The sequence below is a fragment of the Rana temporaria genome, chromosome 4 (assembly GCF_905171775.1).
Source record: "Rana temporaria chromosome 4, aRanTem1.1, whole genome shotgun sequence".
Taxonomy (NCBI): Eukaryota; Metazoa; Chordata; class Amphibia; order Anura; family Ranidae; genus Rana; species Rana temporaria.
Window position 1 is genome coordinate 120,280,682 of NC_053492.1, and position 14,962 is coordinate 120,295,643.

At 38.4% G+C, this 14,962-nt stretch overlaps 1 protein-coding gene across 2 annotated transcripts in view; it reads left to right on the top strand.

Annotated features, from left to right (window-relative positions):
* Nucleotides 1-4,189: 4,189 nt before the first annotated feature.
* The window catches only part of SAG (S-antigen visual arrestin), a 61,411-nt gene continuing 50,638 nt past the window's right edge, over nucleotides 4,190-14,962 (top strand). The window contains exons 1-7 of one of the 2 annotated variants that reach the window (XM_040348963.1): nucleotides 4,190-4,298; nucleotides 7,506-7,584; nucleotides 11,016-11,076; nucleotides 11,277-11,321; nucleotides 11,938-12,131; nucleotides 13,688-13,747; nucleotides 13,933-14,000. In XM_040348963.1, coding sequence (XP_040204897.1) covers nucleotides 7,525-7,584; nucleotides 11,016-11,076; nucleotides 11,277-11,321; nucleotides 11,938-12,131; nucleotides 13,688-13,747; nucleotides 13,933-14,000 — 488 coding nt within the window. In that variant the 5' untranslated portion in view covers nucleotides 4,190-4,298; nucleotides 7,506-7,524. Of the gene's footprint in view, nucleotides 4,299-5,670; nucleotides 5,690-7,505; nucleotides 7,585-11,015; nucleotides 11,077-11,276; nucleotides 11,322-11,937; nucleotides 12,132-13,687; nucleotides 13,748-13,932; nucleotides 14,001-14,962 lie in introns of those variants that run through there. The other variant, XM_040348964.1, reaches the window with a different exon arrangement.

Below are 14,962 nucleotides of genomic sequence, written 5' to 3' on the forward strand. Positions count from 1 at the left end.
TGCTTCTTCCTCTTGTGCGCGCATCAGCCGGGGATCGCAGCTATTCTCTTCCCTCCCCTCCTCCCTCCAGATGACGTCTTCAGCGCATTGACGTCAGAGGCAATCTCGGCTCTTCTTTTTCCTCCTCTCCTCCCGCTGACGTCTGCGCCCCCTCCCTTTTCACTGCACGGAGCGGGCTGACGTCACCAAAGCCGAACTCCTCATCACCTCAGATCTCAGTGCAGAAAAAAAACAGGTACCGTACCCCATACATTTAACGGTATACCAGTATAAAACTGAACCTCATACCTCAATATGACACAGTATCACAGTACCAAAAATAATGATCTAAAAAACGGAGACTCCTGACTTGATAAGGGATGGGGGGGGTGGAGGGGGGATACCTGAGGGGAAGACAGAGGACATTTTCAGATTTTAACAGAAAATAGAGAGGGATAAATGACACAGCACAAACACTGTGTTGTTTATCATGCTTTAAAGGAACAGTATTTTTATTAAAGCAACAACCAGCCAGACAGACTTGAGACCTTTTTGTGCACTTTATGCGTACCGTATACGGTATTAATACAGTACGGTATTTTGATCCCCAGACAAGATGAGTGCAAAGAGAAAGAGCTATTCTGTCGAGTACAAGAAAGGAATCGTGGAGGACTCCCACGGCAAGAATCTGACCACTTTCTGCAAAGAGATGAAGTTAGATCTCCGAATAGTCCGAAAGTGGCGAGCAGAGTACGGTAACCTCAGTCAAAAGGTGGACGAGAGAAATGCTAAGAAGCGCAAGTGTGGATCAGGTCGCCAGCCATTATATCTTGAGCTGGAAGATGTCATCTGTGAATGGATTGCTGACAAGAGAGCAAAGGCTTTGGTTGTGCGCAGGGCTGATATTCAAGCATTTGCCCTTGAAATGGCACCACAATTCGACATATCCCCAGAAGATTTCAAAGCATCACACCACTGGCTGGATGGCTTCCTTCAGCGATATGAACTGTCTCTAAGAAGATCGACAACACTGTTCAAGCTGGAAGATAATGAAGTTGTTAAACGTGCACTTGCATTCAAGTTCTTTGTTGATGGCATAGACTTTTCTAAATACCAACTCTCCAACATGATTGTGATGGATGAAACTGCAGTGTATATGGGCCAAGGATCTCAAACGACAATTGATCACAGGGGAGCCTCCTCAATCTACGTTTTCTCCACTGGTTATGAAAGTGCACGTGTTACTTGTGTTTTGGCAATTCGTCTGGATGGAACAAAAGCCACACCTCTAATTATCGCAAAAGGCAAGAAAGATAAGGTTGAACGCGTTTCAGGTATTTATGTTCTTGAAACAGAAAAAGCCTGGTGCACACAAGCAGTTATAAGAAAGTGGATCGATTTAATGCTGCCACTTGTTCTGAGAGGTGGCCAAAGAGGTCTGCTAGTCTGGGATTCAGCCAGCACTCACCGTGCAAAAGACATGAAGAACTTCCTTGCAGAGAGAAGAATAGATCAAGTAATGATTCCCGCAGGAATGACTGCTTATCTCCAAACTCTTGATATTGCAATAAACAAACCATTCAAGGACCATTTGCGCACAGAAATCTATGAATACACTGAAAATAGATTGGTCAGAAATCGGCGTGGAAACTTTGTGAAGCCTAAACTGCTAGAGGTCGTGACATGGGTGAAGAATTCATGGGATAAAATCACTGACAGCTGTGTTGCCAAAGCACTACGAGCAGGCTACATGGACAAGAAGTACTCGTTTAAGGAGAGCTATATTGCTTTACATGAGAGATTAGGCCCAATGGTTCAAAAGGAAATGGAGATGCAAGAAATTCAGGCTGGTAATCAGGGTTTGAAAAGTTATGATGATATTCCAGAAGAAGATGACATGATTGTAATTGAATAAATGTTGTTTAGGGAGAGCTACTGTACCATATATTGCTGTAAATGAGAGATTAGGACCAATGGTTCAAAGGAAAATGAAGATGACTGTACCGGTATTTGAAAAAATGTTGTTTAAATGTTGTTCAATGTACATACCGTAAATAAATAAGCCCTACCCTGAAAATAAGCCCTAGTGTGTTTTTTGTGAATAAAATTAATATAAGACACGTTTTTTTTTCCGGGGAAACACGTGGTACATTTTATTTATATTATATATATTCGTTTTTTGTAATTCCTGTTATGTCATAATAGTTACTTAATACAAAAAAAGTTCTTTATTGTTGTATCAAATACTAGCAATATTAAAAAGCATCATCGATCCCAAGGTCCCCACCCCATCCGATGATCCTCCCAAACCCCTTATCTCATCCCTCAATCCTCACCCTGGCTACTCCGCTCAGGAGCTGGGGAACCCTACTACTAACTAATCCCCCCTACCTTCAACCAAATACTGATACTAGCCTAACACCAAACCTTGGACTGAAGTATGAAGGCCCAGGGCAATGTCTAAGCAACCAACGATAAGGTAGCCACATCTGGGCAGTGTAAGTGGTTGCTGGGCAAAAGTCAATAGATTTTGGATTAAAATTGACAATCTGATTTATACCCTAACTAATATTTAATTATCTGTATCAAACCATGTGCTTCTACTCAAATTTCCGATCTCCACAATTGCACCTACAATTATAGCTCTCTCTTGGATTTCACTATACATATTTTTTAATGGATTATCTCATAATTGGACTGGATAATGATCAATGATAATCCCACAGCTATTTTAAAAGATGAATTACAAGACTTTAGTCTCTGTGCACACTGATGTGGTGCAGGAATTCCTGTACATCACTCCATTCATGCAAACTGCTGTTGGTAGTGTAATTGGCTGAATCAGGTAGCATGCGATCCAATTCCAGTAAGGCAAAAAAAAAGGTGCATGCGCCTTTTTCGTGTGGATGCTGTGCATTTTGAGCCATACAGAATGAATGGGCTCAAATCGCACTGCACAAATACGATGAAATTCCTGTCTGAATCACATGCAATTTCCCCCACTGCATCAGTGTGAACTAGCATTTAAGGGAGGTCTGAAATCCTGAAAGACTTAATGTGATTGTAAAGTCTTGTTTTTTTTTTTCTTAAAAATAACAATCATGTTATACTGCAGTGGCTTTGCCCAGATCCTCCTCCTTCTCGGGTCCCTCGTCGGTGCTCTTGGCCCCTCCCTCCTGACGAGTGTCCCCACAGCAAGCAGCTTGCCACATGCAGACACAGAGCCATGGCTAAGCCCCGGCCCATCACTCTACTCATTGGCAGACTGACTATGATTGAGAGCAGTGGGAGCCAATGGCGCTCCTCTGCTGTCTCGGCCAATGAGGAGGAGAGTCCCGGGCAGCCGAGTCTCTCGAGCAACGTCGCTGGATAGAGAAGGGCTCAGGTAAATATTAGAGAATGCTGGGGAGGTTGCTGCACACAGAAGGTTTTTTATTGTAATGTATAGAATGCAGTAAGATAAAAAAGCTTCCGCCTTTACAATCACTTTATACATTCATTCAACTGTCATGAGCGTATCTTTAGCTTAATGTTTATCTTATACCCCACTGTGTTTTTCTTACCTCATTGTTTTCTAATTTCCTTTTTCCATTCATTGTAAATTCTACAATTACAAACCTTTGTCATACTTATGTGAAATTTTGTCTTTTTGTCTTTTTTGTCTTTTTTATGTAAAATGTTTTTATGTTCTGTAAACATCAATAAAATTCAATTAATAAATATCTTGCTAATTAAAAAAATACAAATTAATATTTCATTCTGGTAAGTCTATTCCATACAAAGTGACGGAATGTTTATTACTAGCTGTATAACTAATGACCAGAGAGAAATGCAATTAATATATTTTTTTTTTTTAGCCAGTCATAATATTGAGAAAAATATAACAAATGATATTTGGATGCATGGGTGTAACACATTAAAGGTTTTGTTTACCAGAAGATGCAATATGTGGGAAGTTGGTTGCCTTCTCATATACAATATATAGCCATGTCAAGATGTTTTGGACTCCAGCCTTGTAGCATGACCTCTTTGACCACCCTTGATGAAAGCAGCAGGTAAAAATAATGACCATAATAACTATGCCTATGCTATGTCCTACAACTTCTTGTTAATGCTCATTGGTGCTGACACAGATACTTCTGGCTCATCTCCTAATCCCACTTCCTTCACACCCTCAGTTGAGGATTAATTGGATGTTTTCTCCTCCCCACCCTCCTGCTGCTGCTACATATTGGGCTGCTGTAACCTGGTAGTCAGAGTCTATCATTGTTTAAACCTGGAATCTGAAGATCCCTCACTTGATCTTGCTTCTGTGCATAGTAAGAAATTTGGAATGATTTATTGGGGTTACAATAGCAATTTTATTGTTTTATACCTTAACTATGTTTTTTTTTATTATTTTAATTATCTTTGGTATTTACTGTTGTAGTATATTCGTTTTTTTTTCTAGATATTTGGCTATAATGTAATTCTAATTTGCATGTTAAATGTGTGATTTTTCTTTAACTGGAAAAACAAGGACTTACTGCTAGAAAAAATACTATTTCATTTTAAACAAAACCCAAATTTCCTTAAACTTTCTAATTCCCGTTTACCAAAAAATGCCATAATAATATTCTGGAGAGTTAGGAAGCATTGCTTCCTAAATATTGTGCTTTGAGTAATAGGAACTTTTATTTTTTAGAAGAAAAAAAGACAAAGGGATAACATGAAAAAGTGAAAGTACAAAATAAACTACTGTATGCTTCAATAATCCAATTATGTGGTGAAGAAGTTCCTTTTTTTTTTCTCTCTGCACACATCTGGATGAAGTGCACATGGGCTCACTATGCTACAGCTCATATATCTGTCATTAATGCAACAGAGTAAACCTAGCTCTTATTGCAATTTATACTTTAAATTGAAAGGCAAATTGTTCTGCATTACTATACAAGTGTTTCTGTATTCACAAACTATTATGAAAACATTTCACTATATCACCAGTCTTCAAATGGAACTTTAGTCAGAAAAATAAGTCCTGTTAGTCCCTTTTGCAGGTATTGCTATTTAAAACATAAAACAAATCCATATACTGCTTTTAAATCCAGTAATACACTGTTTTACCCTGCTCTGCACATGCTTTACAGCCAAGGACGCTGCTTCTGTTTGAGCTGCAACTGCCATGGTGCTGCACATATGATCAGTTATGACATCAATTATTTGATGGTTTGACAGTTTGGTTGAGGACACAAGCAAATGTGACAGTTGGCAATCCCACCGGCATTCCAGGAATGTAACTTTTTTAAAACCGTTTAATTGATGGGTTATGTTCTGCTTTATGATTTACTGCTGTTCAGAGGCTCTGGACTTCAGCAAAATGGCAGCCTCCAGCAAGAAGAAACAGGAGAAATGCTGAATGCAATTTACAGCACACACTAATTTTGGTAGCATGATTATTAATGTGGAATGTATGTTTCTTTGCTAAATTTTTTTTTTTTTTTATCAAGTTATGAGTTCTGCTTTAATGTGTATCTCAACTCAAAGCAAGAATGCAAGAATATATTGCAGATTACTAGTCCATAGTTGCAATGGCTGCATTAATTTTCACTTTTCAGGTTAATACCATTTTCACCAAGTACAGAGATTATGATGTCCTAGCTTTTCCGATATCTTTGTCCAAATATTCTACAGAAAATACCTGTTGATTCTACAGTGTCCTGTGAGCTAACAAGTAAGCGCAAAGAAATGTATGTTTCTTATGTAAACTACAAGCCCCATCAATCTACAATATAATGGAGATTAATAAAGGCAGACATGTTTGAGGTACAGCCAGTGGTGATAACCACAGCTCTCTCCATAGCTATAGTATAGAAATAAGATGCCAAAGGACAGGAAATATGTTACCCACAGGATAATTAAGTGAAAATAAAATGAAAATAATCCTAAAATTACTGTAGCTTTCAAGTGAAAAATATGATTTCAGCATCACAGTTGACTGTCATCTGAATTTTACATTTCTGTTTTTAATAGCACTTATTCAAGACTTGCCATATGGAATATTTGGGCATTTCTTTTTGAAAATCTGAAAAAAAGCAATGTTTTCAAAGCAAATGAACTGCAATCTTGTATTCTAGAAAAACCATGGGGAGTATTTATAAAAAAAATAAAAATAAAATTGCATAGCAGTTCCTCCATCAAAAACTGCATATAAATGTGTTCCTGCAAATGGGGCAAAACTGAATGTTCTCAGGTTATATTTTCTGCATCTCAAATGTGTGAATAGCAAAAATAATGCATCATTCCCAACTAGAGGGAGCTGATGAACATATTACCTGTCATGCTCCTCACCATCTAGTGGCATTTTTCACATTTGCACATTCGATCATCAGAGAATCTAGCCTAAAAACATTTAATTTTGCCCAGTCCACGCTGAATTCATTTACAAGCAGTTTCAATGGATGAACAGCTCAACAAATGTTTTTATGAATACATCTCTTGTGTCAAATCTTTTGAGCTGGGCAAACTGTATTCAAATTGAGACAAGGATGTTACAGCAGGGTTTCAAATGTACTCATCATACAGTTGTAGCAATTAGCAATGTCATTATCTTTTCTAATGCAATATGTTTAATGCATTTTTTTTTAAATCTGGTGTCCCCTGAGCTTTTAATCTTCTTAACACCTTCTAGGTACACTACTCAATTGTGCTCACATTTTTAGTCTGTTAATAGGATCATCTTCATTACCTTAGTAAATTAAAGAAGATGAGGAGAAAATGCAAATAAACATGAAAATGTAATAAAATAATGAATGCTTCTGTTGCTGCCACTTTGTATGTGTTATAGGATTTTTTCTGATTACTAGTGTCACTATATTTTACCTCTTGATAATGCTGATGCTAATGCATTATGATTTTTTTTTTTTTAATGTTCCTCATGCTTAAGGGGCTTAAGCCTGGTACAATCCAGCGGGTTGAATGAAAACAAATTTGTCAGCTCTGGTCGGAGCTGCTGTACTCGCTATCCAAAGTAAGAACAGCGACCTCCCCTGCTGAGCTATTGTGTTCTGACAGAGAGAGCCCCCACCAGAACACTTGGATCAGCGATCTCTGCCATTGGCTGAGAGCGCTGATCTAGTGCTGGCAGGGAAATCGGCAATTGTCTTCTGTTTATGGGGAGGCCGTACATTTAGCCTGCCCATTAACGGTTTGAACCTACTGAACCGGCCGAGATTCAAACCATGTATGTTTGATCTAAGTAGTTTAGCAGTGGTCCCTCAATGGAGCTAAGTGGTTGTAGAGAATTACAGGTTACAACTAATATAAGTCTACAAATCGGTATATTGTATAAAAAATTTGAACTGTAACATAATAACAATTGCTTTAAATTAAAACTTATAATACCCTAAAATATGTACTCAGTGAAAATACAGTTTTCCTTTGAGACATTAATGACTTATTGGGAGATGCAAACATTTTAATCCATACAAGTGGCTATGTATTTTGGCCATTACACAAACTAAAATCAATAACGTTTTCTTTGCCAACAGACCTCTGAGATCAAATATCATGAGTGGAGACAAGAAGTCCCGTTCTGTTATCTACAAGAAAACCTCCCGTGATAAGGCTGTAAGCATTCCTAAATATACAACACAGTTTTCTATAACTTTTTACAGTTGATTAAACTGATTGGGCAAGGTTTAAAATCCATCTGTGTTCCATTTATTAGACTAAATCTGGGCATACATTCAGCTGAAACTAAACAAATTCCCTTATCAACACATTCAAGGTGGATGGGGAACACTGAGCTTTTGTATTTTGACAGCAGGGACTCTGTCAGAGTACACTGATTATTGTTGCAGCCAATTAGCTGCAGTCCTGATCGAACACAAATTTTCCAACAACCCAGTTTGTCAAAAGTCAATAATTTGATCAACTAATGGGAAACAGCAAATAATGGATCGGAATTCAGCAGATTCAGGAGGGACTGGACCAATTTAGAATCCATCTATGGACAGCTTTACCTTTCTTTCCAAATGTACGTCAAAAAGCGAGAGAATCTCAAGTGAAGGAAATCCTCTCTTTACAGCTGTCACGGCAACAAATGTCACCATTGAAAGATTTTCTCTTTATTCCTTTTCAAGTGACAGCTCAACATTTTCATTTTGACCTTGGTTTCAGCCCCAGTGACAGTGGTCGTGATGACAAATAGAGAGGGTAAAGCTCTACAAAATAAAAAATAAAACTTTTTAAGGCTAAGAACATTTTTGCACTGTTAACGAAATTCTCTCTTTTATAAGGAAGAAAAATGGAAATTGCTCCATGAGAAATTATCAATGGTCGGACTTTGTAGGCAAGACAACACCAGGAATAGGAAAAATATTTATTTTATTACAAAAAATAGAACAACACAGTGTTCAAAGATAAAAACCATACAAGGTGATGTACATGGTGTCCTTTGTGCATCTACGCGTTTTGCCATGAGGCTTCTTAAGGACGAACAACAAGAGGAGACAATGGTAGACACTAAATCTCACTATCTTGGGGCAGTTTATGCCAAATAGATAGATGAGTGGTCAAATATTGTAGACTTTAGAGATAGAGGAATTCCATAAGAGTATCATCAACAAAAATATATATAGGGAAATACTTGGTTGGAAACATACACCGCACCTTTCATGAAAGATATCCAATGTAGGTCACCACAAAAAAAACACAGTTTTGTCACACGTATCTCTTTGGCTATACTATGTCAACGTTATCTATCTAGCAAGCTGTTAACACCAGTGTGCTCCTATTAGATCCACTGGATCGCTGCCTGGATATATCCAAGCTATTTTTTTTGGAGTGCAGTCACCTTGCTTTGGACTATTCCCCTGTGTGTGTGTGTGTGTGTGTGTGTGTGTGTGTGTGTGTGTATATATATATATATATATATATATATATATATATATATATATATATATATATATATATATATATATATATATATAAATGTATTTATTTATTTTTAACAAAACCATGATATTTCCCTACATTGGATATCTTTCATTAAGTATTTTTTGAGCCCTTGGATTTACTCACATTCCCTATATATATTTTTTTTGATGATACTTTTATGGAATTCCTCTATCTATAGAGTCTATATTATTTGACCACTCATCTATCTATTTGGCATAAACTGCCCCAAGATAGTGAGATTTAGTGTCTACCATTGTCTCCTCTTGTTGTTCGTTCTGAAGAAGCCTCATGGCAAAACGCGTAGATGCACAAGGGACACCATGTACATCACCTTGTATGGTTTTTATCTTTGACCACTGTGTTGTTCTATTTTTTGTAATAAAATATATATTTTTCCTATTCCTGGTGTTGTCTTGCCTACAAAGTCTGGCCATTGGTTATTTCTCATTGAGCAATTTCCCCTTCTTTATATTACACGGGTGTGGCAATGTAAGTGCTTGTTCCCCCCCCCCTTTATTTTTCTCTTTTTATAAGCTTCCCCAACTATCTTGTTTGGATCTATCATGTTTGTAGTCCAAATTGGGGGTGAATGCCTCCCCTCAAAAGATACAATGTCGTAAGTAAGCGTTGTCAACATAGGCTAGAAAGTGTGTTATTGGCAGGATCACCAGTTTAAAATAAAGGAAAAAAGGCCTGAAAAAAAGAAACTGCAATTTATTAGATTTTTACAAAAAAAAAAAAATCACCTGTTAAAGAAGCATTTACTGTATTTTACACTTATGGTTATGCAGAATACCTGCATCCCTTCTGATTGCTGTGATTTTTTTCTGCTGACTTTAACGTCACTACAAGCCGGGAGTGTGAACTGCAGTAGCCGGTGGAAGAAGCAAGTATTTGACTCATCTGATGGTGAAATACTTGCAGCAACTGGGGAACGGAGATATGGAGATTTTTTAATACACAAGCTACTGGTACAGTAAGCAAAAAAAATCTTCTTTTACAGGTGACCTATATTCTAAAGTGACTCTATGGTGATCGGGTCACTTTAAAGCGTTCCAGCCAAAAATACAACTTGGTCTTAAACAAAAGATGTGTGCTTCCATCCTAACCGCGCCGCGGTGAGGTACGTCATTTTCGCATCTGGATCGGCCCCCCTCCCTACTTCTCCCCCCCTCCCGCTGCCTTCTGGGACCTGTGTGTACCAGAAGACAACTGGGCCATTCAGAAAGCGCAGTGCGACTCACACATGCGCAGTAGGAAACTGGCTGTGAAGCCTGAAGGCTTCACTGCTGGTTTCCCTTAGTTGCAATGGCGGCGCCTGAAGCCTTCAGGCTTCACAGCCCTTTGGGGGGCTGACATTGTGGGATCCCTGGATAGGTAAGTGTCCTTATATTAAAAGTTAGCAGCTACATTATTTGTAGCTGCTGATTTTGAATTTTTTTTTTAGAGACTGGAACTCCGCTTTAAGTTGTTGTCTGTGTCCCCATTGTTCTCTCAGTTGGTGCACAGATAGATAAATACAAATAAAACAGGGGTCCGAAACTTTTAACACTCAAAGGTTGGGTTCACACCTAATACCGATGCTGCTCCCAGCAGGGGTCCTGTGCGTCCCCGTTCACTGTTCACAGGTCCGATTTCAGCCCCGGATTTTTGTCTGACTTCGTACTTGAAACTGACCAAAAGACGCACAGGGCTCCCATGCAAATTCGCACCTGAGCTGCAGCAGAGATACCTGAACCAGCTCCATAGAAAGCCGATTAAAATCTCCTGCTGTTTTGAGCTTCTGAATAAAAAAGTACGTATTTTAATCAGGTTGGTGAAGCTGTAATCACTGCAATTATCCAGTCATGTACAAAGGCATCTGCAATTTTTTTTTCTTTTTTGTATATATCTCTTTCTGGAAGTTAAGATTGATTGTTTGCACCTTACTTTTAAATTAAATTAGTCATTTTTAATAAGACTGAACAAATAATTATGATTGACAAAAGTAATTCAAGTATATAATAACCATTGTAATGGTTTAATACAATGCCTAAATTCCTAAATTTGTTTCACAAGGGGGTTATGGAGCAACAATGATTTATTTTTTTCACCAACAGGTGAGTGTATATCTCGGTAAAAGGGATTATGTCGATCATATAGAGTCTGTGGATCCAGTAGGTAAGTTCACAAGAACTCCAAAGAGCTCCTTTGTGCAGTGCATTATTGTTGATTACAACTTGTAAATAAATAATTTATAACTTCAATACTATTGTTGAAAGGAAATAGTTGAATTTTGATAATTGCCACTTCTATTTTTTCTTGTTATTCTTTGCTCTCTTGTATTTTTTAAATCCTTATCATTATTTTTTGTACTGCAGATGGTGTTGTTTTCGTGGATCCTGATCTTCTTAAGGGAAAAAAAGGTAACTAGTCAGGGGATTAAAATGGGTAAAGCCCTGTGCACACGACTGGGATTCCCGGCGTTATAAAGTCCGCCGGGAATCCCGAGAACCTGCTCGGTAACTTTCCCTGTGTACACACGGCCGGGTTTCCCGTCTGGAAAACTGCGGGGAGAGCTTAGGCCAGGAATCCCGGCAGTGTGTATGCTCCCTCGCAGTGTTTCCCCATAGGAAAACTGCCAGGTTTAAAACCGCCGGGAATCCTGGCAGGAAAATAGAGGGCAGGTTCTCTATTTTCCTGCCGGGACTCCCGGCAATTTTACTGTCGGGAAAACTGCGAGGAAGCATACACACAGCTGGTTTTCCCGGCCAAAAGCTATCCCCACAGTTTTCCTGGCAGGAAAACCGGTCGTGTGTATGAGGCTTTAACTAATACATTGCCTTCACGTCTGCAATCTGTAGATTAACGTTCCTTACAACATTTTGAATGCAGAGGGAATATTTTTGTAAGATTTGCTTTGAAATAAGTATCAGGCATGGGGTATACTAAATATTCAATAATAAACATATTCCCTGTGTCTTAAGTCCACTGTTATCTATTTTCTGTTTCATCTGTTTCTTTTCTATATGCTCTTTACAGTGTATGTCACCCTAACTTGTGCATTCCGCTATGGTAATGAGGATATTGATGTCATTGGCTTGACATTCCGCAAGGATCTCTTCTTTGCACGTACACAGGTGTATCCCCCTGTAGAAGATGTAAAATCCCTCACAAAGGCCCAAGAGCGGCTAATGAAGAAGCTGGGGAATAATGCATATCCTTTTGTGATGGCGGTAAAATAATATTTCTCTTTTTTTTCTTTTTTAACAACAACCTTCCTAATCTAGCACTTGCAGAAAACTTTTTTTTTAGATGGACATATAGTTCAAGAGCAGGTTAAGGAACTTAATTATGTTCATCCTATAGGCATCCTTTTCTTTTCCTTTTACTTTCTTGTTCTTCTATTTTCTTTTCTTGCTTACATATTTTCTAGGGGCTTCAAAAAACTGTACATTACAAAGCTTTATCTGAGGTTTCAATAGAAGAGAGCCTCCCTAAAATGAGATAATGGCTGGAATGATCTGCCTTTGTAAACCCTATAGCAGTGTTTCTCAACTTTTTTCCAGTCAAGGCACCCTTTTTAAAATTCTACAAAATCTCGAGGCACCCCATTCTAAAAGTAAAAAAAAAAAAAAATGAATAGTTTTATATAATGCAGCAACATCCACACATGTAGGACCCCCAGCATTGGTGGTAATTTATTCTTTCAAAGCAAATACAAAAGCAGGGTGTCATGTCTATCCCAACGCAGGTGGTCAGACACTATAGCAGGCTACTGTGTTTCTTAACCTATAGAAGCCCCCTTCCCCATAAAGCAAGTAGGCCTACTGGTACTCGGTTGCCCCTAGGACTTATACACAATGCTATAGTGCCTGGCCACCACACCAGGGCAGATACGAACTGAGCAAAGCAATTAGAAACTTGCGGTTAGCAGACAGATAACATTGTTCTATGACAGTCCAGGTAAAAGGCAGGCTGAGTTCAAGGAATAGTACAATAATCCGATCCAAAGTCATAAACAGGGAAATCCAAACTAGAAAAGCAGGGCAGACAGACAGGGAGCTGGATCAGGAACAACACACGTATCTCTCTCTATCACAAACACCCAAATGAGGTTTGAGCTGGCTTATAACAGGCTTGGTTTCCACACCAGACACAATAATCAGCCTGCAGGTGGACAGACAGACAAGGAGAGTTCCATAGCCAAAACCCTGAATGCTGGAATGGGGCAAACAAGGATGCTGTGCACATGTCCGACATCCTCCTTATGCACCGACAATGTCAGTTGTTGTTAGAAGGCAAGCTTGATCCACCTGCTGACTTGTAAACAATTTTTGGGCAATTTTTAGGCATTTTGCCAAGGCACCTCTGAAGAAACTTCAAGGCTCCCTGGTCAAAAAAGGCTGCCCAATAGTACTCTGGTAATAATTTTTTATGTACAAAATGTTTTGTTTGTAAATCAAAGCTTTTTAGTGTGTCTGGTACACACAATGACCTTTTTTGCATGCTAGTCTCCATATCGAAAATGAAGAGATTGCTAAAATTAATAAAATTATTGTACTACAGAAAAGATTTTGTGCTTGTAACATCAGATCATTTCGCATATCCTGTTCTGATCGGCTCTTAATAGCTGTGTACCAACGTTCAGATTATCATAGATCACTTCGGAAGTGGTATTTTTGTCCGATTTTCTGATCGTGTGCACGGGCCTTAAGACTTCAAAGCCAATTCTCCATTACTCTAAAAGTACATTAAAACAATATATTCTCATTTGTTGACTTTCTTACAGTTTCCTGATTACCTGCCATGCTCAGTATCTCTTCAGCCAGCTGTGTCAGATGTGAACAAGGTAAGTACAACAAAAATACAACCATCTCTTTCTCACATTGATATGGGAATAGTTGATGAAGAAATAAAAGAAATTGATATAGTATATTAAAAGAAAAATGCATTAGCTTTTAATATACGTATTTGCACAGATAACCTAGCACACATTGTCAGACAAGTGATGGAACTTCATATGTTTATTTTAAGGCATGTGGTGTGGACTTTGAGATCAAAGCATTTTCAGCAAGCAACTTAGAGGACAGATATCACAAAAAGTAAGTTAACTAGCTATTTAGTAATTATGAATTGTTCCGTATATTAATTTGTACATAGATTTGTTTGTTATCTGTTGTATAAAATTGTCTAGCATATTAAAGATAAAGTATATCAGTTAAAGCTGTACAAATTTATTGTAGTTGTTTTGAACTATAATCCAGATACATTTCTGTTGTACGTTTAAAAGACTAGAGTCATATATGTATATATGTGTGTGTGTGTGTGTGTGTGTGTGTGATATATACACACACACACACATAAAGTATCTCACAAACGTGAGTACACACTCACATCTTTGTAAATATTTTATTATATCTTTTCATGTGACAACACTGAAGAAATTACACTTTGTTAAAATGTAAAGTAGTGAGTGTACAGCTTGTATAACAGTGTACATTTGCTGTCCCCTCAAATAACTCAACACTCAGCCATTAATGTCTAAACCATTGGCAACATAAGTCAGTACACCCCTAAGTGAAAATGTCCAAATTGGGTTCAATATTTTGTGCGGCCACCATTATTTTCCAGCACTCCCTTAACCTTCTTAGTCATTGAGTTCACCAGAGCTTCATGGGTTGTCACTGAAGTCTTCTTTCACTCCTCCATGATGACATCACAGAGCTAGTGGATGTTGGCAACCTTGCGCTCCTTCAACTTCTGTTTGAGAATGGCCCACAGATGCTCAATAGGGTTTAGGTCTAGAGACATGCTTGGCCAGTCCATCACTTTTACCCTTTAGCAAGGCAGTGGTCATCTTGGAGCTGTGTTTGGGGTCATTATGTTGGGATACTGCCCTGCCGTCCAGTCTCCAAAGGGAGGGGAACATGCTCTTTTTCAGTATGTCACTGTACATGTTGGCATTCATGGTTCCCTCAATGAACTGTAGCTCCCCAGTGCCGGCAGCACTCATGCAGCCCCAGATTATGACACCACCATGCTTGACTGTAAGCAAGACACACTT